This window comes from Dreissena polymorpha, chromosome 9 (assembly GCF_020536995.1).
Source record: "Dreissena polymorpha isolate Duluth1 chromosome 9, UMN_Dpol_1.0, whole genome shotgun sequence".
In the NCBI taxonomy this organism is placed as follows: Eukaryota; Metazoa; Mollusca; class Bivalvia; order Myida; family Dreissenidae; genus Dreissena; species Dreissena polymorpha.
The window spans coordinates 64,259,318-64,283,480 of NC_068363.1; the positions used below are offsets into that span (position 1 = coordinate 64,259,318).

At 33.5% G+C, this 24,163-nt stretch overlaps 2 protein-coding genes across 2 annotated transcripts in view; one reads left to right on the top strand and one right to left on the bottom strand.

Moving 5' to 3' along the window:
* The window catches only part of LOC127846106 (low-density lipoprotein receptor-related protein 4-like), a 73,543-nt gene extending 62,061 nt beyond the window's left edge, over window positions 1-11,482 (bottom strand). The window contains exon 1 of the mRNA XM_052377282.1: window positions 11,446-11,482. Within this exon, the coding sequence (XP_052233242.1) occupies window positions 11,446-11,482 (37 nt within the window). The remainder of the gene's footprint in view (window positions 1-11,445) is intronic.
* Window positions 11,483-18,450: 6,968 nt separating this feature from the next.
* LOC127844039 (uncharacterized) lies at window positions 18,451-21,822 on the top strand. Its single transcript, XM_052373994.1, has 5 exons — window positions 18,451-18,712; window positions 18,847-19,039; window positions 19,317-19,703; window positions 20,269-20,664; window positions 20,858-21,822. The coding sequence occupies exons 1-5, from the start codon at window positions 18,587-18,589 to the stop codon at window positions 21,124-21,126; spliced, it is 1,371 nt and encodes a 456-aa protein (XP_052229954.1). The 5' UTR covers window positions 18,451-18,586; the 3' UTR covers window positions 21,127-21,822.
* The last annotated feature ends 2,341 nt before the right edge of the window (window positions 21,823-24,163 follow it).

Here is a 24,163-nt window from a genome sequence, read left to right on the forward strand (position 1 = left end):
GAATTATTTATAACGTTTTTCCCTTACCCCATATATTTGATTTGTGATATACACGAGTCATCTGCCTAAAGAACAATATTACACTAGAATAGTTACCGTAATACTCTAAGTATTCGGACACTCGAAGTCTTCGGACAACCTCTTTTTTCGCAAAAATAATTATTGTTCGTGTATCTAAATTTTCGGACATACGGGTTTTCGTCCATAATGAATGTCTCTTAATTTTTGGACACTATACTTTACCGCCGTATTCTAAAGACTTTGGCACTGTTTTCGCTGACACTTCAATCATGGGTTTTTACAACCTGATAAAGGTCTTTAAACCTGGCAGATGCATGCCTGATTGCAATAGACTATTACATTCGCTTACACGGGTAAATAGCCATGTACATGTATATCGGCAGCAAATAAAGGATTAACCAAACAGCATTTGATACAGTGGACGAAGAATGTTTTCTGTTTTTTCTTTCTGTGTTCCATATCATTTCAGGCAGGAGTTGCATCTATTTTTTAAGCAGAACTAGAAGAGTAAATCACAAGAAAATTAGTGGAGATTGATTTATTGCATTTATTACATTATAACTATAATTTTCCGACACCTTAATTTTTGAATATTTTTCGTACCTAAATTTTTCAATTATTTTAAGTGTCCGAAAACTAAGAGTAATTACGGTAACTCTTTCCTAAAACAGTAAGACGGTTTGAAGTCCTTTTTTGTTTGCAGACAATAAGAAATAGCTCAACACTCGTTGTATGCAGTTAGTTGTACAGTTAAACCGTCTTCTTGTCGCGTCGTTCGACATAAAACAATGCGGTCATATTACATTGTATATGTTACTACACCGTTTTTATCTCCAAAGTGTATGTACAAAAGGGAAGTTTGAAATGCTTTTCTGTTCTGATCTGATTTGGTTGACCTGTTTTTTTAGATCCCGTCAGTGTAAAGCCTGTAGATGTATTTATACAAAATACCACGCACCAGTTATTTTACTGCGCTTCAGTTTTATAACACTTAAATCACTGGGGCAAAATACCTCTTATAAATTAACATTACTACGTATATGGTTGTTATCTTTAAACGATTTAAGCAAATGTAAACTTAAAACGAATAGCATTAAAACACTGATGAATATAGCAGTTGTCTTCGCATGCGAATTAACGTTAAGACTAGTCTTACAATCGTTAAAGTGTTGTAAAACTTTAATAATTTGCTATTGCATATCGTTGTCATGTGTGCTGTGAATATAATATTTACTAACTTAAATATTTGAATCCTGCCCATGATACTTTTATATACTGCATGACGATTCTATTATTTGTTTATGTTCGTTTTGTTATGCGTATATGATAGCGATGTTTACGACAAAACACTTAGACATCATTAATGTCAATTCCTTAGCTGTATTAATTTGAAATATTGTTCAACATATTTTTATTTTCTTGTGCTTACTTTTTATAACACACTATCCTGTTTTAACATGTTCTTATTTTTTATTAAGGTGACATTATATTGCAACTATATTTAAAAAATGCACAATATATTAAACAGTTTTAACACATAAGAAAGTTGAAATGCCATGTCATATGAGACTGCTCATGTATAGCAAAACAAACTAGATACATAACCTTATTTGCTTATAACGATTTTCTTGTTTTGATTATTAACTTAAATCAAGTGCAAAAGACTATTAATGCGGATAGTCACAATGGAGTAAATGTATGGTTAGGTTTTCATCTTTACAAATGTAGGACTTGTGGCTTTTTTACATTTTGCTTTTTTACTGTTAAAATTTATCTGCATAAATAACAACGCGCGTCTTTTGTGGTAAAGCATTTTAATTATTCAATACGAAATTACCCACGGATTGTGTATTTGTTACATGACACGTGATAATGTTTGTGATTTGTGATGCTATGGATTGTGCAGTCTTGTTGTGAGTCAATACACATATCAATTAAATTACATAATATGGTTTACTTGACGACAATAGGAATAAAAAGTGTTTAATGACACGATGAGCATTTTTATAGTTTAATGTCAGAGAGCGAGATTATACGATTTTGTCAAATATTTATGACTTTATATAAAATGAGTAAAAAACTTATTATACATATATTTCTATGGAAATTAAAATAACAGTTAAGAAGAACATGTGACGAAAAAAGCAAAATAAACTAGATATTTAATTCTGAATTCGAAAATGTCTGTACAGTCGAATTCGCCAGCATGTATATCATGCATGTACGATGTGAATCCGAATCATTTTAATTTCCTGCAACGATATCTATTCATACGACACACGAACACTAACACCGATCCTAATAAAAGACGAATGCTTTGGTTATTGTAGGAAAATATGTACGAAATATCTTCGTCACAATCGGCTCGGGGAGCTAATTTGTCTTTGCTGCATTTGATGAAATTCGTCTTCGATGTATAATTTTTCTTGCCTGTTTTGTGTTATTGTACCATTTTTTTTTATCAATAAATATTACAATTTAACACATATAAAAATCGTATAATCGTATAATCTCGCTTTAAAATGGTGCGGAGTTTATTATTAGTATTTAATATAATGCGTACTAGTGCGAAGTATCAGATGAGGAATATCCATATTGCTATCCTAAAATAATGATGATTTTATGACCAGAACAAATAATCGACGTGGACGGACATGTTACATTGTGTTCTAAAAACGTGCTATCAAGCGTATGCTTTTCTCAGGTCTTTTATTATTGCATTTATAAAGACGATATATATAATTAGTGTGTTATATATGCGTTTATTAAAATATCAAACTTGTAATTAATCTAATACATTTTGGGAATCGCATGAAAACACTATCTTATTGCTGAACGTATAAATAGTCACCATTGAGCACTATCTTATTGCTGAACGTATAAATAATCACCATTAAGATATTATAATTTGAAATGTGAGCTTCAATGTCTGATTTATGGGTAATGCGAACATATTATTTAATCAGTAAGTTGTTCGGTTTAATTCAATGGATTTTGAATAACTTCCACATAATTATTAAAGTAAATATTTGAATTAATTCTAGTATCCATTCAGGTTTATCAACTAGGAACATGACTGCACAAGTTAATTGTTTTAAAAGATCAGATTAAAGTTTTCGAAAGTATCACATTAAATCAAAATTAAATCAAAATTCAAATACTGCAAATATGCAAATAACTCATACAACAATTATAAAATTATAAAATTACAAAATGAACTTCAACATACAATTAAAAATATTGTTTTTTTTGGCTTGAGTTTACAGTTTAAATCTCTTCGGTTGTTCTTATGTCCATAATTGTCTTGATAATCAGAATTTTAATTCATGTAATTAATATAAAAAAACACGGGACGATGCTGAATCATTCATTAAAAATAACTAAAGACTCATCCGAACAATCGACTGCAAAAATGAAATACAGTCACAATATTGCGAAACGTCCACATGTCAATAAAAGAATTGTTTGTAATATCGATATACAGTCGTGTATGAATGGCTAAACGTCTCAATATGGGAAGTTTTAAAACACCGCCATTGATAAGCAAGCATTGTGACTCGATCAACTATTTGTGAATAGAGGTTATATCTTCCGGTTTTGTTTTAAGCTGTTACGGTGCCATACAGCTAATTGTTTTTTTTTTAATGCGTCGCGTTTTATGTGTAAACAAGTGACTAAGAATATATGTAAATAAATATAAGTGTTAAAATATATATCTGTAAGACATAACTTTCTTCACTTCTTCACAAATTTGCAAACATGAGTCAAAACTAATGCAGCTTATAAGATGGGGATCACATGCCTTCTTCCAAAACCATTGGGTTTTATAAACATCACGTGTGGAAATATTGTCATATTGCTTAATATGACAAGCAATTAAACAATATACAACTTAAAGCAAAATTAAATTAAATTAAAAAACTACAACAAGAACAACTGATTCTTCAAAGTATCTTTTCGTTTACTAATATATACGCGCGATTAAAAAATTGAACTGGGATGATTGTTATTGACCGTTCACAAACAGAACACTTACAATATAACCATACACTCACTTTTCGTTATATTTTAATATACCAAGATGATGTTAAATCAACGAGAAAATAGACTTACCACAGAAAATATGCTTATTAAACAGTCACTGCAAAATGTACTTTACAAAAAACAAAATCAAACATTTGTCGGACCTTTGAAAAAATAAAAAGGGACGGGCGGCCGCTTACGCCGTTTCCACAACCCTTTAAATTTTGATATAATATATATTACATAAACTGTAAAATTCTATTGAAAAACGATAAATTGATACATGATTATATGTTGCGATTTTTTAAATGGACTTCTTCCAAAAATAAAACAATATTATGTGTTTTCAACAAAAGTATGATTGGCGTTATTTGCGACAAATCGTCGTCGATGCGTGGTCAAGCCGCAATTTCACATATCTCCGAATCATTTAAAATACAAACGAATCTCAGATTAATTAACGAAGAATAATCACTACACACATTTTTATAATTAACTTCTTCGTTTAAATTAGAAATTATTAAACTGTTCTCATTGTCTTAAAATCAAGACTGCCCATTATTTTCAATAACTTTCACAAACAGGTAAAACTGTCACGAACTGATTATGGTTTAACATTGTTAATTCAGATTATCTGCCGTATTAGCGGGGTAAAGTGCATCGTACTAGTTCATTATTCCATATATTAATTATATTCAGATAAAGAAGAGCTATTCGAAGATTGTTCGAACATTAGTCATTGGCTGCTGTTGTTCTTCCCATAATGATAGAGTGTCATAATGCGATATTAATATTTAATTTACCATCGACCTACCGATTACAAGTATTTAATTATCTAGTGTTTAACACATGAAACAATACAATAAACAGAACATACGTTACTGGATATTACCCGTTAATTGTAGCAAATACCAGTGATAACCGAATCTAATCAGGAAGTGTTTATACAAAACTGAAGTAACGTATAATGTAAAATAATACGCTATAAAATGCAGGATAATGTATTATATTCCTAAAGTTTGAATAAATATTCGTCAAGGCTTGCAAGTAATATTACCATAACGCATTACCGAAAACATAAACAAAAAAATTCCCTTGTGCTAATAGCATTTTTTTTAAATATGGCCTATGAATGCGTAATATTGCCTTCTTTTGACACTATATAGACATTACTATCACGATGCCGTTTTTAATCCAAAATAAGGAGGCTTGCTTACTCTATTCTGATTAATGCACTTTCAGATATTCATTGAAATTTTATGAGCCAAAACGACATTGGCAAGCCAGTTAGAACAAATTGACCGATGACGCATAATATATTTATTACATGTCATACCATGTTTCCCATGTAATATAACCATTACGAATGCACATGAAATATACTTTTTAAGCGTTTAAATTGGCTTATTTTCGTTCGATTGACCAATCGCATTTAGTTATTTTGCTGAAATGACGTTGCAACGTAAAATGACGTCACGAAATGTAAACAACATTCGGGATTTATCGTTGTGTTTGCGTTGATATTTATTTAATTTGCTCATTTAAAAGCATGTGATCAAAAAGACCTGACACTCGTTGTCATTTCATACCATATTTTATTAAACTCGTCCAGGAAATTCGTAAGAATGCTCGCCAAAGGCTCGCTTACTAACAAAATTCCTGAACTCGTTTAAAAAATTTGGTTTGATATGACAACTCGTGCCAGATCCTAAATATACGCCATGAAAAAAATTATTGGATACCATGAACAAGTAAACTACGTTCAATACAAACAAGTGATTTAATAAAAATGGTTTTATGTTTTGCATTATCAATTCTGGGTTTAATAAATATAGGCATAAACAAAATTAAAAGGCCGTGGAAAGTGGACAATAGTTTTTGCAAAATGCCCACTTAATACGGAAAGTTTTAAAACACCGCGATCGATAAGCAAAGTACTGTGACTCGATCAACGATTTGTGAATAGCGCTTTATATCTTCCTCTTTGGTATTAAGCTGACACGGTGCCAGAAAACTAATTATTATGCGTTAAAAATGCATCGCGTTTTTATGTGCAAACAAGTGACTAAGAATGTTGTTTAAATATATTTGTAAGACATAACTTTCTTCAATTTTTCCCAAATTTGCAAACATGCGTCAACACCAATGTTAGCTTATAAGATCGGGGTCACATGTCGTCTTCCGGAAATATTGAGTTTTATTATTATTACGTGTGAAAACATTGTCACACTTAATGTGATAAGCAATTAAAAAATATACAAATTGAAGCAAGATTGAATTAAATTAAACAACAACAACAACGGATTCTTCAAAGTATTTTTCTGTTTGCTTATATATACGCGCGATTAAAAAACTAAACTGGGATGGCAAGTTTGTCTATTATTTTACCGTTCACAAACATAACACTGGCAAATTCACACATATTTAGGACCTTGGCAAAATAAAAGGGGGCAGACGGCCTCTTGCGCCGTTTCTACAACCTTCTAATTCTAGATATAATATATATTACATAAACTGTTAAAATTTATTGAAAAACGAGGAAATGATACAAACGCGTTCTATTTGTCGCGATTTTAAAATGGACTGCTCAATAAATTACAATAAAATAATATTTAGTGTTTTCAACAAAAGTTTGATTGGCGTTATTCGTTACACATTCGTCTTTTGCTTCGTTAATTAATCTTAAAGCTTTCGTTTGTATTTTAAATGATTCGTAGATATGTGACTTTGCGGCTTGACCACGAATCACAAATCTGTTCATAATTAAGTTCTTTGTTTTTAATTAGAAATTCTTGGCCAAACTGTTGAATCGTTCTAAATGACTATCGTAACATCAAGACTGTCCATTATTTTCAATAATTTACACGAACAGGTGAAACTGTCACGAACTGATTATGTTTAAACATTTTTAATTCAGTGCGGAGTGAAGCGCATCTTACTGCGTTCATGATTTCAGATGTTAATAATATCCAAATAAAAAAGAGCTGTCGCGAACATTGTTTGAACATTAGAAATTGGCTGTTGTTCTTATTCCCATAATGAAAGAATGCCATCATGCGACATTAATATTTTATTTACCATCGACTTACCGATGGCAATTATTAAATTATTCAGAGTTAAACACGTTAAACAATAAAATAAACAAAACATAAGCAACTGGATATAACGCGTTTAATAATTGTAGCAAATACCAGTGATAACCGAATCTAATCAGGAAGTGTTTATACAAAACTGAAGTTAATCGTGTACATCTAGACGAAGCGTAATTACTTTTAAGTACAATTAACCATATCATTTTAAGATTTAACACCATGGTAGTAAATAGAATTAACGTATATTGTTAAATGATACGCTCCATAATGCGGAATCATGTATTAAATCCATAAAGTTTGAATAAATATTCGTCAATGCTTGCAAGTTATATTTTCATAACGCATTAGCGAAAACATTTAAAAAAAAACATTCCCGTGTGCTAATAGCATTTATTTTTTCAAATATGGCCTATGAATGCTTTTTATTTTATGCTTTCCGGTGGTTTATAAGGAAATATCAGTGATTTAAAACTGATAATTTCACTGTTCAAACAATGAAAATTATCAGTGAAAATTATCGATAATTTTCACTGTTTACTGTGAAATGACGTCATTTCTTTGACAAAATGACGTCATTGTCCCAGCGAAATTCTTTAGTTAAACTCTTTAACAATGTATATAAACTGTTAAAAAAGGCATAAAATAAAAAGAAAATTTGTTGGATTCGGTGGAATATCGATTTTAATTCACTCGTGATCATAAAAAACTTATATTTTCACTCGTGGCTGTGCCACTCGTGAAAATATTATTTTCTATGATCACTCGTGAATTAAAATCGATAATCCACCGAATCCAACAAATATTCTCTATATATTGCCTTCTTTTGACACTATATAGACATTACTATCACGATGCCAAATTTAATTCAAAATAAGGATGCTTGCTAACTCTATACTGATTAATGCAATTTCGAATTTTCATTGAGTTTTAATGCCCCTTTACGAAATTGGCAAGCCGGTTCGAACAAATTGACCAATGACGTATAATAATTATAAGCCACGCAAAAATTATTAGAGAACGTGAACAAGTTAACTACGTTTCAAAACGAACAAGTGATTAAATGAATCGGGTTTTTTATTGTATGATTAATTCTGTTGTTTTTCTAAATATAGGCATGATCAAAAATAAAAAAGGACGTGGAAAGTGAAGAATATTATCTTACCATGCCCACTAGCTTAGCTTCAATTATTTAATATATTTAGTTTTTTGCATGCTGTTACTAATTCTTGATACATTTTTAATAAATAAATGTAATAATCCAGGCTTAGAAAATTAATCACACGCCTTTTCAAACGTTTATCATTCCAATATAAGTCAATTAACAAAGCTTTGTTCGCCACTTTTCTTTAAGTCATTATGACCATTCATTTTTTAAATATAAGTTCAAATCAGAAATTACTGACATATCCTAATACAATCATTAAAACAAGATAAACTAACGACATAAACATAAATTATGTATTTGTTACTTCACGTACATTTGTTTTATTCTGTAGTGAAATTCTTACGGGCCTTTTTTTAAAGTATTTGAAGCGATACCAACCAAAACTTTACAGCGATGTTTTAATCAATAAATAATTTGCACGAAAAAAGTACTTACCCGAAACACCGACTTCATAAATAGTAAAAATAGTCATAACAATCCGACCAGTCCACATTTTTTTTCAAACGAGTTGATCGGTCGATCGACATACAGTCAAGTGATTTGCAGCAACATCTCAATACGGAAGTTTTGAAACTACGCAGTTTAAATCCGCAGACCGTGACTAGGTATGTTTCTATTAATAGCTTTTGTTTTAGCTTATTGCGTTCCGCGGTTAAAATATCCCAATCTGTATCAATTAAAACTCTGCAGAGTAATAACGATGTGTTCTGTTAAATCTTAAAAAAATTTACACCCGATACTGGTGACGATTGTTATGTAGATTTACACGATACAAATATACTCAGTTTATACTAAATTCGATCAAAAGGTCTAATAAAGCTATATTTATTGAATATACTTTTACAAAGGATGTAATTTTCAGTTGAACGATTCGTCCAATTCAAATATTGATTTTATTTGACACGCACTTGCTTATTATTTGAATAAAAAGCTTAACTACCAACGTGAGAACTAAACTAACATTCAAATGGCCTCTTGCAGCATACTTAATACTTAATAGTTGAATGTCACATTTGAAACAAACAAAACTATGAATCTGTGCATGATAGGTGGATTTGTATAAGTTAAGAGTTACCTTTGAGTATTGAACTTGCTTCAGAATGACAGAATGTCAGAAAAAAACAACAACTTTTTTATCACTGGCTTCAAAAATAATAAATAATGGAATAACGATTGCTAACACACGGTTGAGTCGTTCGTATTTATTTTGCAAAAATGAATGCAACTGCAGGTCTTCACCATGTTTGCATATGAGCCACGCTCTGTGAAAAGGGTGTCTAATGCATGTGCGTCAAGTATCGTCCAAGATGAGTCTGCAGAGGCTTATCAGTGGCGACACTTTTTCGCCTTAACTAGAACTTTGCTAAGAAGAGACATTCGTCAAACGAAAAATATTATGTAAGCGGGAAGTGTCGTCCCTGATAAGCCTGTGCGGACTGCTTCACGCAAATGCATTAAACCTTTTTCACAGAGCACGACCCACATGTTTATCGAAAATAGAAACAACATATTGAGGGATGTGTATAAACTACTTTTTTCAAAATTTAATTTCCCACATTTGTGAAGTGAGTGTGATTGTTGTGGCATTTTGATTAAACATATTTTATTCTTAGATTCCAATGAACACGTTAGACAATGAACGATGAGCAGCACGTGTGCAGAATGTTTACATTGTAGATTAGTCCAAAAGTTCAATTTTATTAGCCAAATGAGATAAAGTCATGTGGTTGTATTCAGAGCGCTTAACAATAGCATCACGATATTAATGCTCCAGGAAACAGATCCTTTAGAGACCTCTTCATTTATGAGCCATACTCTGAGAAAGGGGAAATTAATGACTTTGAATAGACATATAACAAATGCGCGTACAGTGACGTCATATACCTCGTGATTTAGCTTAAATAGTTAACTAACAATTAATGTTATATTAATTAATAAATTAAACGTTAAATGATGATATTTATATCAGTATTTGACATCAGTTTTGATATGACCAGTAACTTAATACTCGAGCCTGGGTAACTCGTCGGCAGAAACTACGGCTCCTGAAGTTTATGCCACAGCAAGTACTGCGTTCGAATCCAAAGTAAATTCAAAGTCAACGCGAGAAGCGTGTCCACCCACACACATTCTGGCGACACCATGTAGTATGTGTTTATTTGTATTTGTTTCGTCACTGGAGTTGTTTTTGTATACCATGTTGAACACGGATGGAACGCGGAGTAGTGATTACAGAATTACAAAAACGAGTTGAAAAAAAAAAGTTATTATAGGGTATATCATAATGGCAATATTATTTGTGCGCTTCAGGGTATAGCTCTTCGTGCCAATGCTGAAACACGGGAAGACTTTAGAATCAACCCGGGAAACTTTTTACGTGCTTGATAGATAGGGCCAATGAAAATAGAACATTAAAAAGGCACCATGATGAACCCATGAGGCAGAATGCGACATACATGTCTCCTACCATTCAAAATGATTTCATTGATAAAATCGGAAATGTGGCCACAGAAAAGTTAGTGCGCGATATCCAAAGAGCTATTTATTATACTGTTCTCGCCGATGAGGTGACTTCATACAACAAAGAAATAATGCCCGTTTGAATAAGATACGTGGGTGAAGACGACGTGATCAGGGAAGACTTTATTGTATTCGTTGAGGTTAAAGGCACCACTGGGCGTTATTACAAACATAACAGCTTAAAAACATGCCGATAGAAAATATGCTGGCTCAATGTTATAATGGAGCAGACTATATGTCTAGTCATCGATTTGGGGTTTAAAAAGGTGTCTAAGAATTTGCAACAAATGCACCATATACACACTGCAATAGCTATGCCCTGAAACTCGTGACTGTACACTCATGCACACAAACTGATATTAGCCATACATTGGACAAGATAAAATCATTATGCATATTCTACAAAAATAGTCCCAAAACGGAAGGCCTTGTACACGAAATTATGAGTTCAATCGCCAACGAGACGAAAAGCTACTTTGCACCTGTTTAAAACACGCTGGGCGAAGAGACACGTTGAGTCATTAAAATGCATCGCCCATGGTGTGAACCGAAGTAATTATAACCTACAAGAATATAAAGATAAGTGGGACCAAACCTCTCGGTCTGATGCTTCGTCCTTCTTACATGCCATCACAAGCTTCAGCTTCATAATGGCTTTCATGGTGATTTTCCAAGGGTTAACAATATTGTCGGGGATAAGTGCACAACTACAACATAAGGCACTAGACGTATACCGGGCATACTCAAAGGTATTTACACGGTGACATACTATTTAAGCATTAGCTAAAGTAAGTTAGATTTCTCCTAATTATGGAATCACGGTTTGATAAAAGCGAGGCATTTATACAGGCATCACACATGCGACTTATATCCTGATGTTGTATTATCCCGCATATATATCATATGTATTTTTTTTTTAAATTTCATCATATGGGACAAGCTTGTAGGTTAATGGGCTATCCAAGGATGGGCACGAAACATGCATTTGACTTGGTGTTTATTATTTGATATATTTTTGAATGATGTATGATTGTGTATGTGTATGTGTTTGTGGTTTATCTGCCATGAATAAATTGAACTTAATCACTGGGGGCTGACAAGGTCAAAGCGTAGTCCGTTTCGCTACGACGTCGGGTATATGTTTTACTACGAAAACATTGTGTAAATACACTATTTAATCAGGCGATTTTCATCTTTTCTGGTGTTTATGGATTAGAGAACGGAACATCCAGTAATGGTAGATACTTATTTTCATTTACAAACTTATAACAAATGCGCGTAGTTGCAACCTTTATGTTTATTTTGAGCTAAAATCGTAATATTTTGATTTGAAGCAATGCATAAGGTGGTTATTCTGTTAAATAGCCAATTATGGTAACGTAAATTAAATAAAACTACATGCTACTTTGATTCAGTGTACATTACACATTTTAAGCACAAAACAAGTTACGAACATGTATTCTAATTATTCAAATGTTTTGTTTCGAAGGAAATTACAAGTCGCTTTATGTATAGGTTTCGCACAGAGTATGTATTGGTTGCGCTACGAAGTACAAATATAATGTATAGGTTGCTCAACGAAGTTTCTGTATCCATTTCAGGACATATCACATGCAGTTTGCTGTTACTGCAGACTGCCATTTCCCAGTGCAAAAGATGCCGTGCTTCACTGTGCGCATGAACATCCAAATGAAAAGGTTGAACCCGGTGAAAGCCGGCAGAGTCCCGGAAGAACCCCGGTATACCGTCACTAGGCCGACACTCAACGGGGCTATACCGGCATCAGACCCCGGCAGAGCTGCGGCATAGCCCCGGTTTAACCGGGGAAAACCTGGGCTCCACCGGGAAAGTATTCAAATGTTTAATACCTCCGGGGTGAACCAGGAGTTACCGGGAAGGATCGGCAATGAACGGCTTGGTACTGGAAACAACCGGGACTGCACCGGGTGGAGCTAAGGTGCCATCCCGGTTATTCCCGGTACAGTCCCGGTTATTCCCGGTGCCACACCGGTCGTTGCCGGTCCTACTCGGTGACTCCCGGTTCATCCCGGAGGTATTAAACATTTTAACACTTTCCCGGTGGAGCCCCGGTTGTCCCCGGTCGTCCACGGTTCAACCCGATGGAGCACCGGTTTATCTCGGTAGCGCCCCGGTTCATCCCGGTAGATGCCTTATCAAGCACTGGGGCTCCGCCGGCATCATAGTGAGACTAGGCCTTAACCGCATTGTAACACGAGGTAAATTTACCGGCCGTTATGTACGCAGTAAACAATAACCTGTGACAAAAACCCACTGCCGCACCTTTACAACAATATATTGGTTATGCAATTGTGGATTTTTGCCATTGGGGTCCTACTTTCTACACCTTACGGCTGTTACAGGTGTGGATTTTACAGGTAAAATCATGTATACGAACATGAAATTCATCTCAAAATTAGTTGACGATAACCGATTTTCAAGAAAATCGCTTTTATATATACAATGTAAAAATCAAAATCCGTATGAGATAAAGAGATAAATAATGATCGAAGTTGGGACATGGGATTTACTTTGACATAAGCAAAGTTTCGAGATAAGCGAGTTATGGATAACGAGAATCGAATGTTATTTGATAAAGAGTACCGTATGCTGAAAACCTATCGTCGGTCTCTATCAAAATGAACGTATAAGGAATTGTCACGAGGTGAAGATGCGTCATTTTTATTGAGACCGACGACATTAGGTTCTTGACTCTCAACTGTCATCTTATATATGGATTTTCGATTTTAAGCGTTTCCTTTGGCCTAGTCGTGAATTTAATTATATCATAATAATGTACATTACCATGTCGACTGTGCGCTTCGGATCATGTTGTTCCGTTGTTACAACCTCTTCCTCAAAGGAAACATCCAGCGACTCCATGACTCTGTATTAATTTTTTTCTTCTTTATTTTGCCTTCGAGAGATAACTAATACGTCTTTTGTGAGAAACGCATACACGCTAAAGCGTTGTCGTAGCGAGGAATATACGTATACTGTCAGAGACATTATCATGCTTAATAATAATATTTAGCCTTTATTTCAGATAACTGAGTCACCCTACACATTTCTAAACACACCAGTGGCTTAATGATACCTAGATCAATATGGAAATTGTAAAATTGTGTCAATTAAACGCAGTTGTAAACCTTAATTGCATTTTTAAAGTGAAGCTTGACTTCGGTTTGATAAATCAGCGGTATATTTCATGATTTACCTCATAAACCAGACACATCATGGATTATAATTTGATGTAACCTTTGAAATGTCATTGTGCTTAAATTCAGAGTTTTGTTATTAGAAAAGCATAATCTTACATGTTTTAAACACAATGTTCGATTACTAGTAATCCGTTCTCGATGTCATGTGTAGTTAAACAATGTTTTCGTAGTAAAACATATACCCGACGTCGTAGCGAAACGGACTACGCTTTGACCTCGTCAGCCCCCAGTGTTAATACACTATCAGAATGACATACCTCTCAATTTTCACAAAATTTAATTGTTTAAGAGATCGGCGATGGCAATGAAAAACGTTTCATTACTGGCGTACGTGTATGTTATAACTTTTTGAATAATTGTTTTAATGTTTGAGTATTGAATGATACATACTATAAGTAGATTATTTAAAACTATTTTTTGCATTTAATTCTGTTGCAGATTGAGCATGCAAAAGCTGCATACAGAACACTCAGAGAGGACATCGGGGAGCGATTTCATGTGGTTCAACCAAGCATCAAAGATAGCTAGTAGAGTAATTACTTAGTATCTAATTTGACATTATTTATGACACAATATCTATGAACATCGCGCAGGAGAATCGCTTTTTTAACGCTTTACGTCCGTTTTGTAAGGTTGGTGTCAAGCCCAATATGCCCAGGATAGCAGCGCGACAAGCCCATCGTACTGAGGGAGACGGAGCCACTTGTACATGTGAGGAAGGATGCGTACACCAGGTTGAAGCATACTTCAGAATCAATAGTGCTACTCCCTTCATTGATCACATCAAAGCGGAACTTTCCTTTCAGTTTTCTCCACTGGCAGTTACCACTTCTAAATTACTAGTCTGGGTCCCGTCCGTTTTTGAGTCGGCAAATCATAAGGCCATCATAGACCTAGGGGAGGCATATGAGGATGACTTACCCTCACATGGCCTGCTAGAGGGGAAGATTATACTCAATGGAAGCAGCTCTGCTCTCCGGAATCTAATCCATCCTCTTCTTGTGCAATTGCTTTACATGCTTTTGATCGGTGTTTGTTTCCTAACATCCATACCTTGTTGCGGATTGCACCGATCACAAGTGCAGAGTGCGAACGGGCTTCTATTACACTGAGGCTACTGCACCACTACCAGCGTGCGTCTATGACAAATAGTCGTCTGTCTTCATTTGCGCTTTTAAACACCCACAAGGATTCCAGCCCAACGTGCCCGACATCATATCGCGATTTTCCCGCATACATCCCCGCAAAATGGAATTGGAATTTTTATTACACGTATATATTAGTTTTCTGTATAATGCACAATTATTAACCTGTCACTCTAATCCGTATAAAGTCGATATTTATTTATAGATGTTTGATACTAAATGATTGTTTTGTAACTTTTGTCATCGCTATTAATGTCTGTTAAAGCTATAACCGTAATAATTATCATAACGTTATGATGGTGCCTACTTATAATGGGTTGAAATCCCAGTCCAATTACCTTTTTCGACAATTTTCTGAATGGCTGGAAAACAATTTGATTAACTTGCATACATAATCTTATAACAAATAAAGTACATTTTAGATTATTATTAACGGAATGAAATGCCAATTTCCGAAAATGACGGAACTCAAAGAACACCCCTTCGACTATTACCGTTGACTAATGAGTAACTGGTTAATAATTGTGCATTATAACACGATTTATAATAATTACACATTGTGCACAGCATTTTCGACAGACTGCGTTTTCTGTTTGTTATTTCCCCGTACAACCATCCTTCAATAGCGGCTTGAAAAGAACCTGCCTTCGCATAACCGTGATCTGTTGCTAATACTCCTAATTATGAATGGGCAGTGGAAAATGCCAATTTGAAAGTATAGAGCGCTCCGGATCTCGGATCATCATATGGTGCGTTATGACTCTTTAAGGAAAAACAGCAATAAAGTCATTGATAACGACATTTAAATTTGTTTTTTCCCTTTCCCGCATAAAAACGCATTATCCCGTCTCGATCGATTCCTTAATACATCCGTATCAACCATACTTTCTATCCATTACTGCATACTTACTACTTTTCCCGTCGCTACCCATTACCCGATAATCCCGTATATTCCAGTTTTAAAGCAAAACCTTGTAAATATTTACGATTAAGGTGCTCAAGAATTTCAAGAAACACAAACTTTCGCCATTTTCCCTAAGTATCAAATACCTTTTGACTTTTGTTACTATTTAAAGATGTGGTGCAATAACGTTCAATCGGGCGGGTTTTTATTCCACTGAACATGCGTAAATTGCCTGACGTGATCTTCATGTTTTTATACAACACTAAACACACCCACACTTTCCATGCGACGCTCTGCATGTCTGCATAATTTTCGAGTGCTTTTTATTGACACAACGGATAAAGCACTGTTTATTTGACGCTAGAATTTGTTAATGTCGCGTTAGCATTAAAATTCGGAAACGTGTTTCGGATTATAAATTGAATTATGCTCATTTGAGAATCGAACGAAACATGTACAGTTGTGCGTTATTAATGCAACGATAATTTGTTTAAAGCGCATTACGTGTCGAATAAATTGAATTGAACTGTCATTTTCCAGAAGCTCTATTTATTTATATGTATAGACATGATCTGATATACGCTCTGTTTGAGCTGCCATTTGTTAGGTGGATGGATGGTTCAATAACTGAATGAAGACGTGTCTTAGAGGTTAGTATCATGGAATTATGGGCATTTTCTGAAACAAAAAAATGTATGTTTAAAAAATATATTAAAGCATTATAGCCATTTCGAAAGCATGTGAGCCAACGCAAAGACCAAAAATAAGAATACAAAAAATACCTACCTACCCTGCCTAATGTCTTTTTAGCCTTTACCCAAACCAATTTATTTTGTTTTTCATCTATAAAACAATGCAATCACGTGTTAAAAATTAATATGTTCCTGTTTACTGCATGTATATTTTGTGTTAAAAAAGTAATATATATATATATATATATATATATATATATATATATATATATACAAATATCAAGTTACCATATTTACCTTTAAGATGTTAAAATAAGTTAAAGTGCTTATTTATCATTTATGTGTTCTCAAGAAAAGTACCAATTTATATAATTAGTCATGTATAAACACAATACCATTGTACTCAGTTCAATAAGTCAAATATTTAAAAGGAGCTATTTATTTAATTATTACTTTGATCTGCCGTTCAAAAGTTGTCAAACATTCAACAATACTATTGTGTACTGTATCCCAAACACTCTTACAAATACAAATAAAATAAAAGTGCATTGCTTAACTTTAAAATGGTGCCTATGGGTATAGTCCAATTAATTTTTACCATATTTGTTTATTGTTAATAATTAATCAAGTTGTATTTAGCACGAGAAGCGTTCATCGTTCACTATTTACACCAACGTCGCCAAATACGTATTCGTAGAAGAGAATGTTTACTTTTACAAAATTTTGTTTAATTATTGCAAATATGATATATTTGAAAACCTTTTTTCAAAAGATAACCTCAAAAGGTTGATTCTACGACAAATATTTGATTTTGCAATAGGTTATACTAAATTATCCTAAGTTTAGTTTACGTAAAGAATTTCGTTCGCCTTATTCCGGCTTTAACCTAATTCCCACTAAAGTACGGTTATGAAAGACATTGACATTATGTTTCATATTAATAGAATAAACACTGCTATACAGCCCACGTCCAAGTGCTAATAAATACAATTATGTTAATACTGTCGCAACGTTCATTTGCTTTTATTGCGCTGCCGTGAGAAGGAGTGTTCATTCTTGCAAAGCCTAATAATCTTATATTTTTCAATCATGTGCTTCAAAACATTGTTTCGAGGTAAGCTTTTGTATCAAATATATAATTATATATGTAATTTGTTACGTTTGTTTTATAATATTTTGCACATACTTATAGTTAATTAACTTAAATTTTTGAGCAAGCATTAACAAACCTTAAACTGATAAAATATATTACATGAATATTACCTTATTATTATCTTATTTCGATTCGAAATATGAATTGTATCAATACATTTTATTAAAACAAAATGCCACACAAGCCTGGTCTTGTAAATTTATTCACTATATAGTATAATGCCTATGTTCGATTGACATTCTGCAAGAGTATACAAAATGAATAGCATTTATTAATTTTGATGTAATCATATTGACATCATACGCTCGACTTAAAGACAAACATGTTATTTGGCTCTGTGGTTTAAAACTTTTCTACATTTGCGACGTTTTTTTGCAAAGGCGTTTTACCGTTCGTTTTACCACTGTTCATTTCTCAATGATAAAATCTATCATCTGTAACAATCGCAATAAGAGATCATAAGCAGTTTGTAATTAACATCTATTCCAGTGGTCCTGCTGCTTATTTCGAACGTTCAACTGACGGCGGCACTACAGTTTAAAATTGCTCCAAACGCATGCCCAATCCAATGTGGCTTTGAAATAGAAGTTGTTATTTCAAAGAGTGCGATTGATTGTGCAAAACAATGCGAAATGTCAGACATGTGTATGTCCTTCATGTACAATATGTCGTCCAATCAATGTCGCCTTAATTCAGCGAAAATGACTGTAGTTCAAACAGGCTGCCAAGATGGTTTGAAATTCGGCCAAATTTCAGAGGTAATAACTAAAACAATTTCATAGCAATATGTGCTGTAGTTAATTCCATTTCTAGCGCTGCTCTATCCTTTATATTATTTATATGGATTTAATATTTCCTATTGATCTATAAAAGTGGATGTGTTGATTTTAAGCTTCCGTTCACCACATCAACTCTAGACTCTACTGTCTGTGAGCCATCAACACCGTCACAGGCTTATATTGGAGAAAATTGCTCATCTGATCTTGATTGCCTGGATCCCTCTTCCCAATGCAGAAATATGGAGTGCATGTGCATCAATGCATACGTGGCAGATCACAATGCAAAGAAATGTGTTTTAATCACAGGTACAAATACTTTGATACTAGGAGACGAAATAAAACATTTGCATGTGTGATAATGTTCATTTTAGTATGTGCTGATAACAGTAATAAGTTAAACTTTAATTCCAGCAGCAATTTATGTTTGTCATGGACGCTTTGCTTTCTGCTGTAAATCTGATATTAATGAAAACTATATCTTGACGAATTGACTTAAGATTATATGGTTTATCAATATACTTTTTAAAACAGTACATAATTTTAAAAACAAAATATTAGTAATAATGTTGTGTTAACATTTCAGATTGCCCTTCGTATGGTCAATTATTCGTACAAATTAACGACTATAACTACGCACCAGCTCCTGACAATGACATAGCATTAAGTTCAGTAGATGAATGCATGTCGGCTTGTGTGCTAGCCTCGTTCATCTGTAAACTCGCCGTATTTGATATAGTAGCTAGTAGATGTCTCCTACACTCAGTTCTGCAAGCACCTTCAATTGTGTCATCGAACTACGCTACACAGTCAGGACTTGTTTTGCTGGAGAGAGAATGTTCAAGTCCAGAAATGTGGCCTCTGTGTTCCTATGATTCAGATTGTTGGGTGCCTTATTCCAACTGCTTTCACGGGGTTTGCAAGTGTTTACCATTCTTCAGTTATGATCCCGCAAAGAGACGATGCGTTCCAGGTATGTTTGCGGTTACAGTTATGTTTTGTTTTGTATTTTATAGTCAGTTTTAGTTCAAATGGTTTTCATTTATGGGCAAAAGAAACGAACGTTGTTTAGTAGTATCATATATTTTAGTTATGGATGATTTTGTTTTATATGTGTTTTAAGTTGATCGCATCAAATTAAAAGATAATACATGTGTTCTATGATAAAGGATACTACATGTTTTCTATGACACTTTGCCTTTTCAAATAAACTATTCAATTGGGGTGTGGTATTGTGCTGGGGAATGAAAAATGTGGCACCCTCAAACACTAAACAGGCGCCTGGATAGGAAATTGAACTATGGTAGCCAAGGGCAGAAACCGAAATATACCGGGCAGTTTAGAACTTTAGAGCTAACTGTTTATTTACATATATTATGGCATTCGCAAGCACAAACATAGGTATTTTATTCGTCTAATATAAAAAGATAACGTAATAGAGGACACATAAACCGTAATTCAAATATCTTTGTTGTTTACCCAATACAACATGATATTGTATGAATAACACATGTATTCTTTGTGTTTATTTTTATCAGAATGCCACCTCTACTCCGATATCTACACTCGTTACTTTGACATGGGAATCACAAATTACGTGATACGACAACAGTTCAGTTCGATAAGCGACGAACATTGTAAACAATCATGTACCGAGGCAACGACTTTCGAATGCAAGAATGCATTATATACGAACGTAGAAAACACATGTTACATGTCTGAATATTCATTGTCGAATCTACCCGAGAGTAGTCTGACGAATGAACCAGGCAGTATCATCCTTCAACGCGATTGTAAATCAACGACCTCGACCATTGAAAATACGCTATGCTTCATCACAGGCTGTCCAGTACAAAATAGCGAATGTAGAGACGGCCGGTGCAAATGTGTGAAAGGATACAAATACTCTGCGGGGGACAATATGTGTGTTGCAAGTGAGTATAGTAAGATACATATCTTTAAAATCGTAGCCACTTCTTTTAAACAAAATAATGTCCTTTTCCCTTGCTAGCAAATGCTAATGTGTAAAGATATGATTTATAAAATTAATTAAGACAAAAGTGGTATATTCGAACATAAAAGCCAAGATTCACACACTAATATATGCACTGCATACTGTTTATTTAGCATGTCAACAAGGTCTAGGCGTTACGTTCCAGACGATAAAAGGCATGGCGAGCTACAATAGTCCCGATGATACATTTACGGCTGTAACATCTGAACCGGCTATAGAATGTCAGATTTTGTGTGCAAAGTATATCGATTTTGTTTGCTATTTTGTTATTCTTAATGAGACTACACACGTTTGCTGGCTATATAAAAAAGACTACCTTGAGATACAGAATGAGGCAATTCCCAAGCCATCATACACAACGTTTATCAGAGATTGTAAATAGGTGGGACACTGAGATTAACTCGTTGTTTCAATTAGGATTCGTCATATGTTTTTACTTGTGTTTGTTTTCATTCAGTATCATTACGTGTGTCCTAAGCAGGTTTTGCAAAATTTAACAATGGGGTCAACGAAACGTTATAAGTATCTAATGTTGCTTGCGCAGAGACATCTTTATTTAATTGCCATTGTCCGTATACTTGATAAGCCTCTTGTTTTAAATATGCTTAAATAATGTTTAAAATGGTATCTTAGTTTGTTAATTGAGAATGGACAATTGATTCAAAATTAAATTCAATACACAAACAGTGTGCCATGTATTTATATATGTGTATAGTATTGGGCGTTTGAACGAATGACTGTTATTGTTAATTTGTCGTGTAAAACATGTTTGATCCTGTGTTCTTTGGTAGTGATTATTCTTTTAACTTCAACAATTATTTAATCTGTGTTGGCGTTTTTGTCATAAATATTATTCAATTCATTGCTAGTGCTTATTCTTTCTTACACAAATGTTTTTTTCTTTATGAAAGACAAAACTAAAATAAAAATCAGTATTTACCGACCGCAAATAAACCGCTAGTTTTGGAGCGCAGTTCATGATGATACATCAATTGTTATTTGTTATTAAACCTTTATGAAAATTACCAGGTTTATTGCTTTATTAAAGTGTTTCCCTCGCCAAGAGAAGATTTTAAGCAAATGGATACTTCTATTATATTTCAATATCTAGTATATAGAAAAAGACTCAAAGAAATTTTCAATGAAAAAATTGTTTCAGTTTATCTCTTTTGACGACTTGAGTCTCTAAACCATATGATAAAATCCTCTGATATAAACGTGTTTCGTTGTACCCTGTAATATTTTCTACGAACTCTATTTAGATCTTGTCTTTGTATAGTCAAGTAGTGTTTCTGCCAAATAATCCAACGAGTAATTGCATTTATGTGATATGTTTGTATTATAAATTCTGTTTAACTTTAAATAATAAATGCTGTACAAACTGTGTTTTGAGATGAGTCAATTATATTTTGCTCGCCTACTAAAATTCAATTTATTTGCTTCGGCGTATGAAGTAAAAAAGCAATCGCAATTTATAATGAAAGTTTAAATAAAATCTTTACAAAAGCAAATTGGTCATATCTACAATAATTTATATATATTTTAAGCATTATAAATTGTTATAAAAACATAAAAAAAATGAAATAATGCTCCGGCTTTAATTCTTCACTATTATCCTCAAACTTGTCTTGACGGTTTGTCTAGTTTTATCAAACAAAAATAATGTTTTTTTACTTTATGACAAGTGATCTTGCTACAATAAAACCAATCGATACAAAATGCATCGAAATGTAATTCTTTGTATAACTTATGATACAATATAACATTTCTGCGGTGAAATAGCAGCAGTGAAAATAAACAATTTGTTATTTTCACCGGAGAAAATAACAAATTTTCGGAAATACTTTTTATATTTTCTATTATTTTCTATTTTTAAATTATCAGATTCATATTTACTTCAAGATTTATATATAATTTTTATGATCACGAGTGAAGTAAAAACGATATTCCATCGATTCCAAAATTTGTTTTTATTTTATGTTGTTTTTTTTCACCGTTTATTAGATGGTCCCTTTAGCGACCGTCTGAAGTGCTTAGTGAAAAATTCAGGTCGGTACGGCCTAGCTACTAGGAGCCCAATTCCCGCTTATTACGCGTATCCGCGCAAGAAAGAGTTGTTTAATTTATGCAAGAGGTTTGAGTTCTTCAATTATGTTTAGTCACAAATGGAAACATTACATTAATATCGTGTTAAATGCAATAGTTTCGAATGGTGTTCTAAAGAAAAGAATAAAAAAACAATGATCGTATTGTACGTTTCGCGGAGGAGATTGTTTATGAATGTTTAAAATAGTCCACTTTCTGCTGCGTCTGCGTGACGTAGTATTTTCGCATCTCATTTATAAATCTGAGGCTGGCGATAAACAAAGGGGAGTACGGGTGAGAATAACGCACTAGTATAAGGTAACGCTTGTTTATATTCACAAGTCTCAATTAATAATACGTTGACCACGAGTTCAACAATTGTTACAGGGATACGATAGACAACATAAAAAAATGTTTCATTATCGCTGAAACTAAATATTAAAGGGAACTTTTCACGGTTTGGTAAATTGACAAAATTGAAAAAGTTGTTTCAGATTCGCAAATTTTCGTTTTAGTTATGATATTTGTGAGGAAACAGTATTACTGAACATTTACCATAGTCCAATATAGCCATGATATGTATCTTGTGACGATTTGAAAACCTAAAAATTATAAAGCGTTGCAACGCGAAACGATTGAATAATTTGGAGAGTTCTGTTGTTGTCGTTTAAATTCACGAAACTACGAAGATTGCTTATGTAACGTATACAATACTTAAATTGTGTATATCCGGCGGAATAGCCGAGAGGGCTAATGCGTTTTTACTTCAGACTAACTCCATGACTCCGGGGGTCACTGGTTCGAGCCCTGGTACCGGCTCCTTTTTTTCTTTTTTAATTTTATTTTTGATTTTTTACTGGAGCTTTTAAGATCCAATGTTAACATTTATCATTATGAAGCATTTAATGACAAACTTCAAAATATGCCAAAATCTGTGAAAAGGCCCCTTTAAAAAACATTTAAATATAACAAGAATATTCTCTAAAAAATGTAGTCTTGCTGTTTTGAAATAAGGTTTGGAATTTTGGTTTCTAAATATCTCTATTCAAAACAAAAGTTTAATTATAGTGTTTTTTACTTGTAAGTCGCATATTTACCGCATTATAATGTGTGTTATAATAGGCAAACCATATTTAGTAAAATTCGATCTGCCTTCGCACATAGAAGGAATGGGTCGATTAGGTGCTGCGTTTCCTTTGCTTACTTCAGTTAGAGGTCAATTCTTTACGTAATAGCACGGAGTGTATATTGATAGGAGATGAATCGAGTATTTGACCCTTACTGTAGTAAATTCAATCTTATGCAAAAAGTATTCATCCGATTTTATTGGTTCA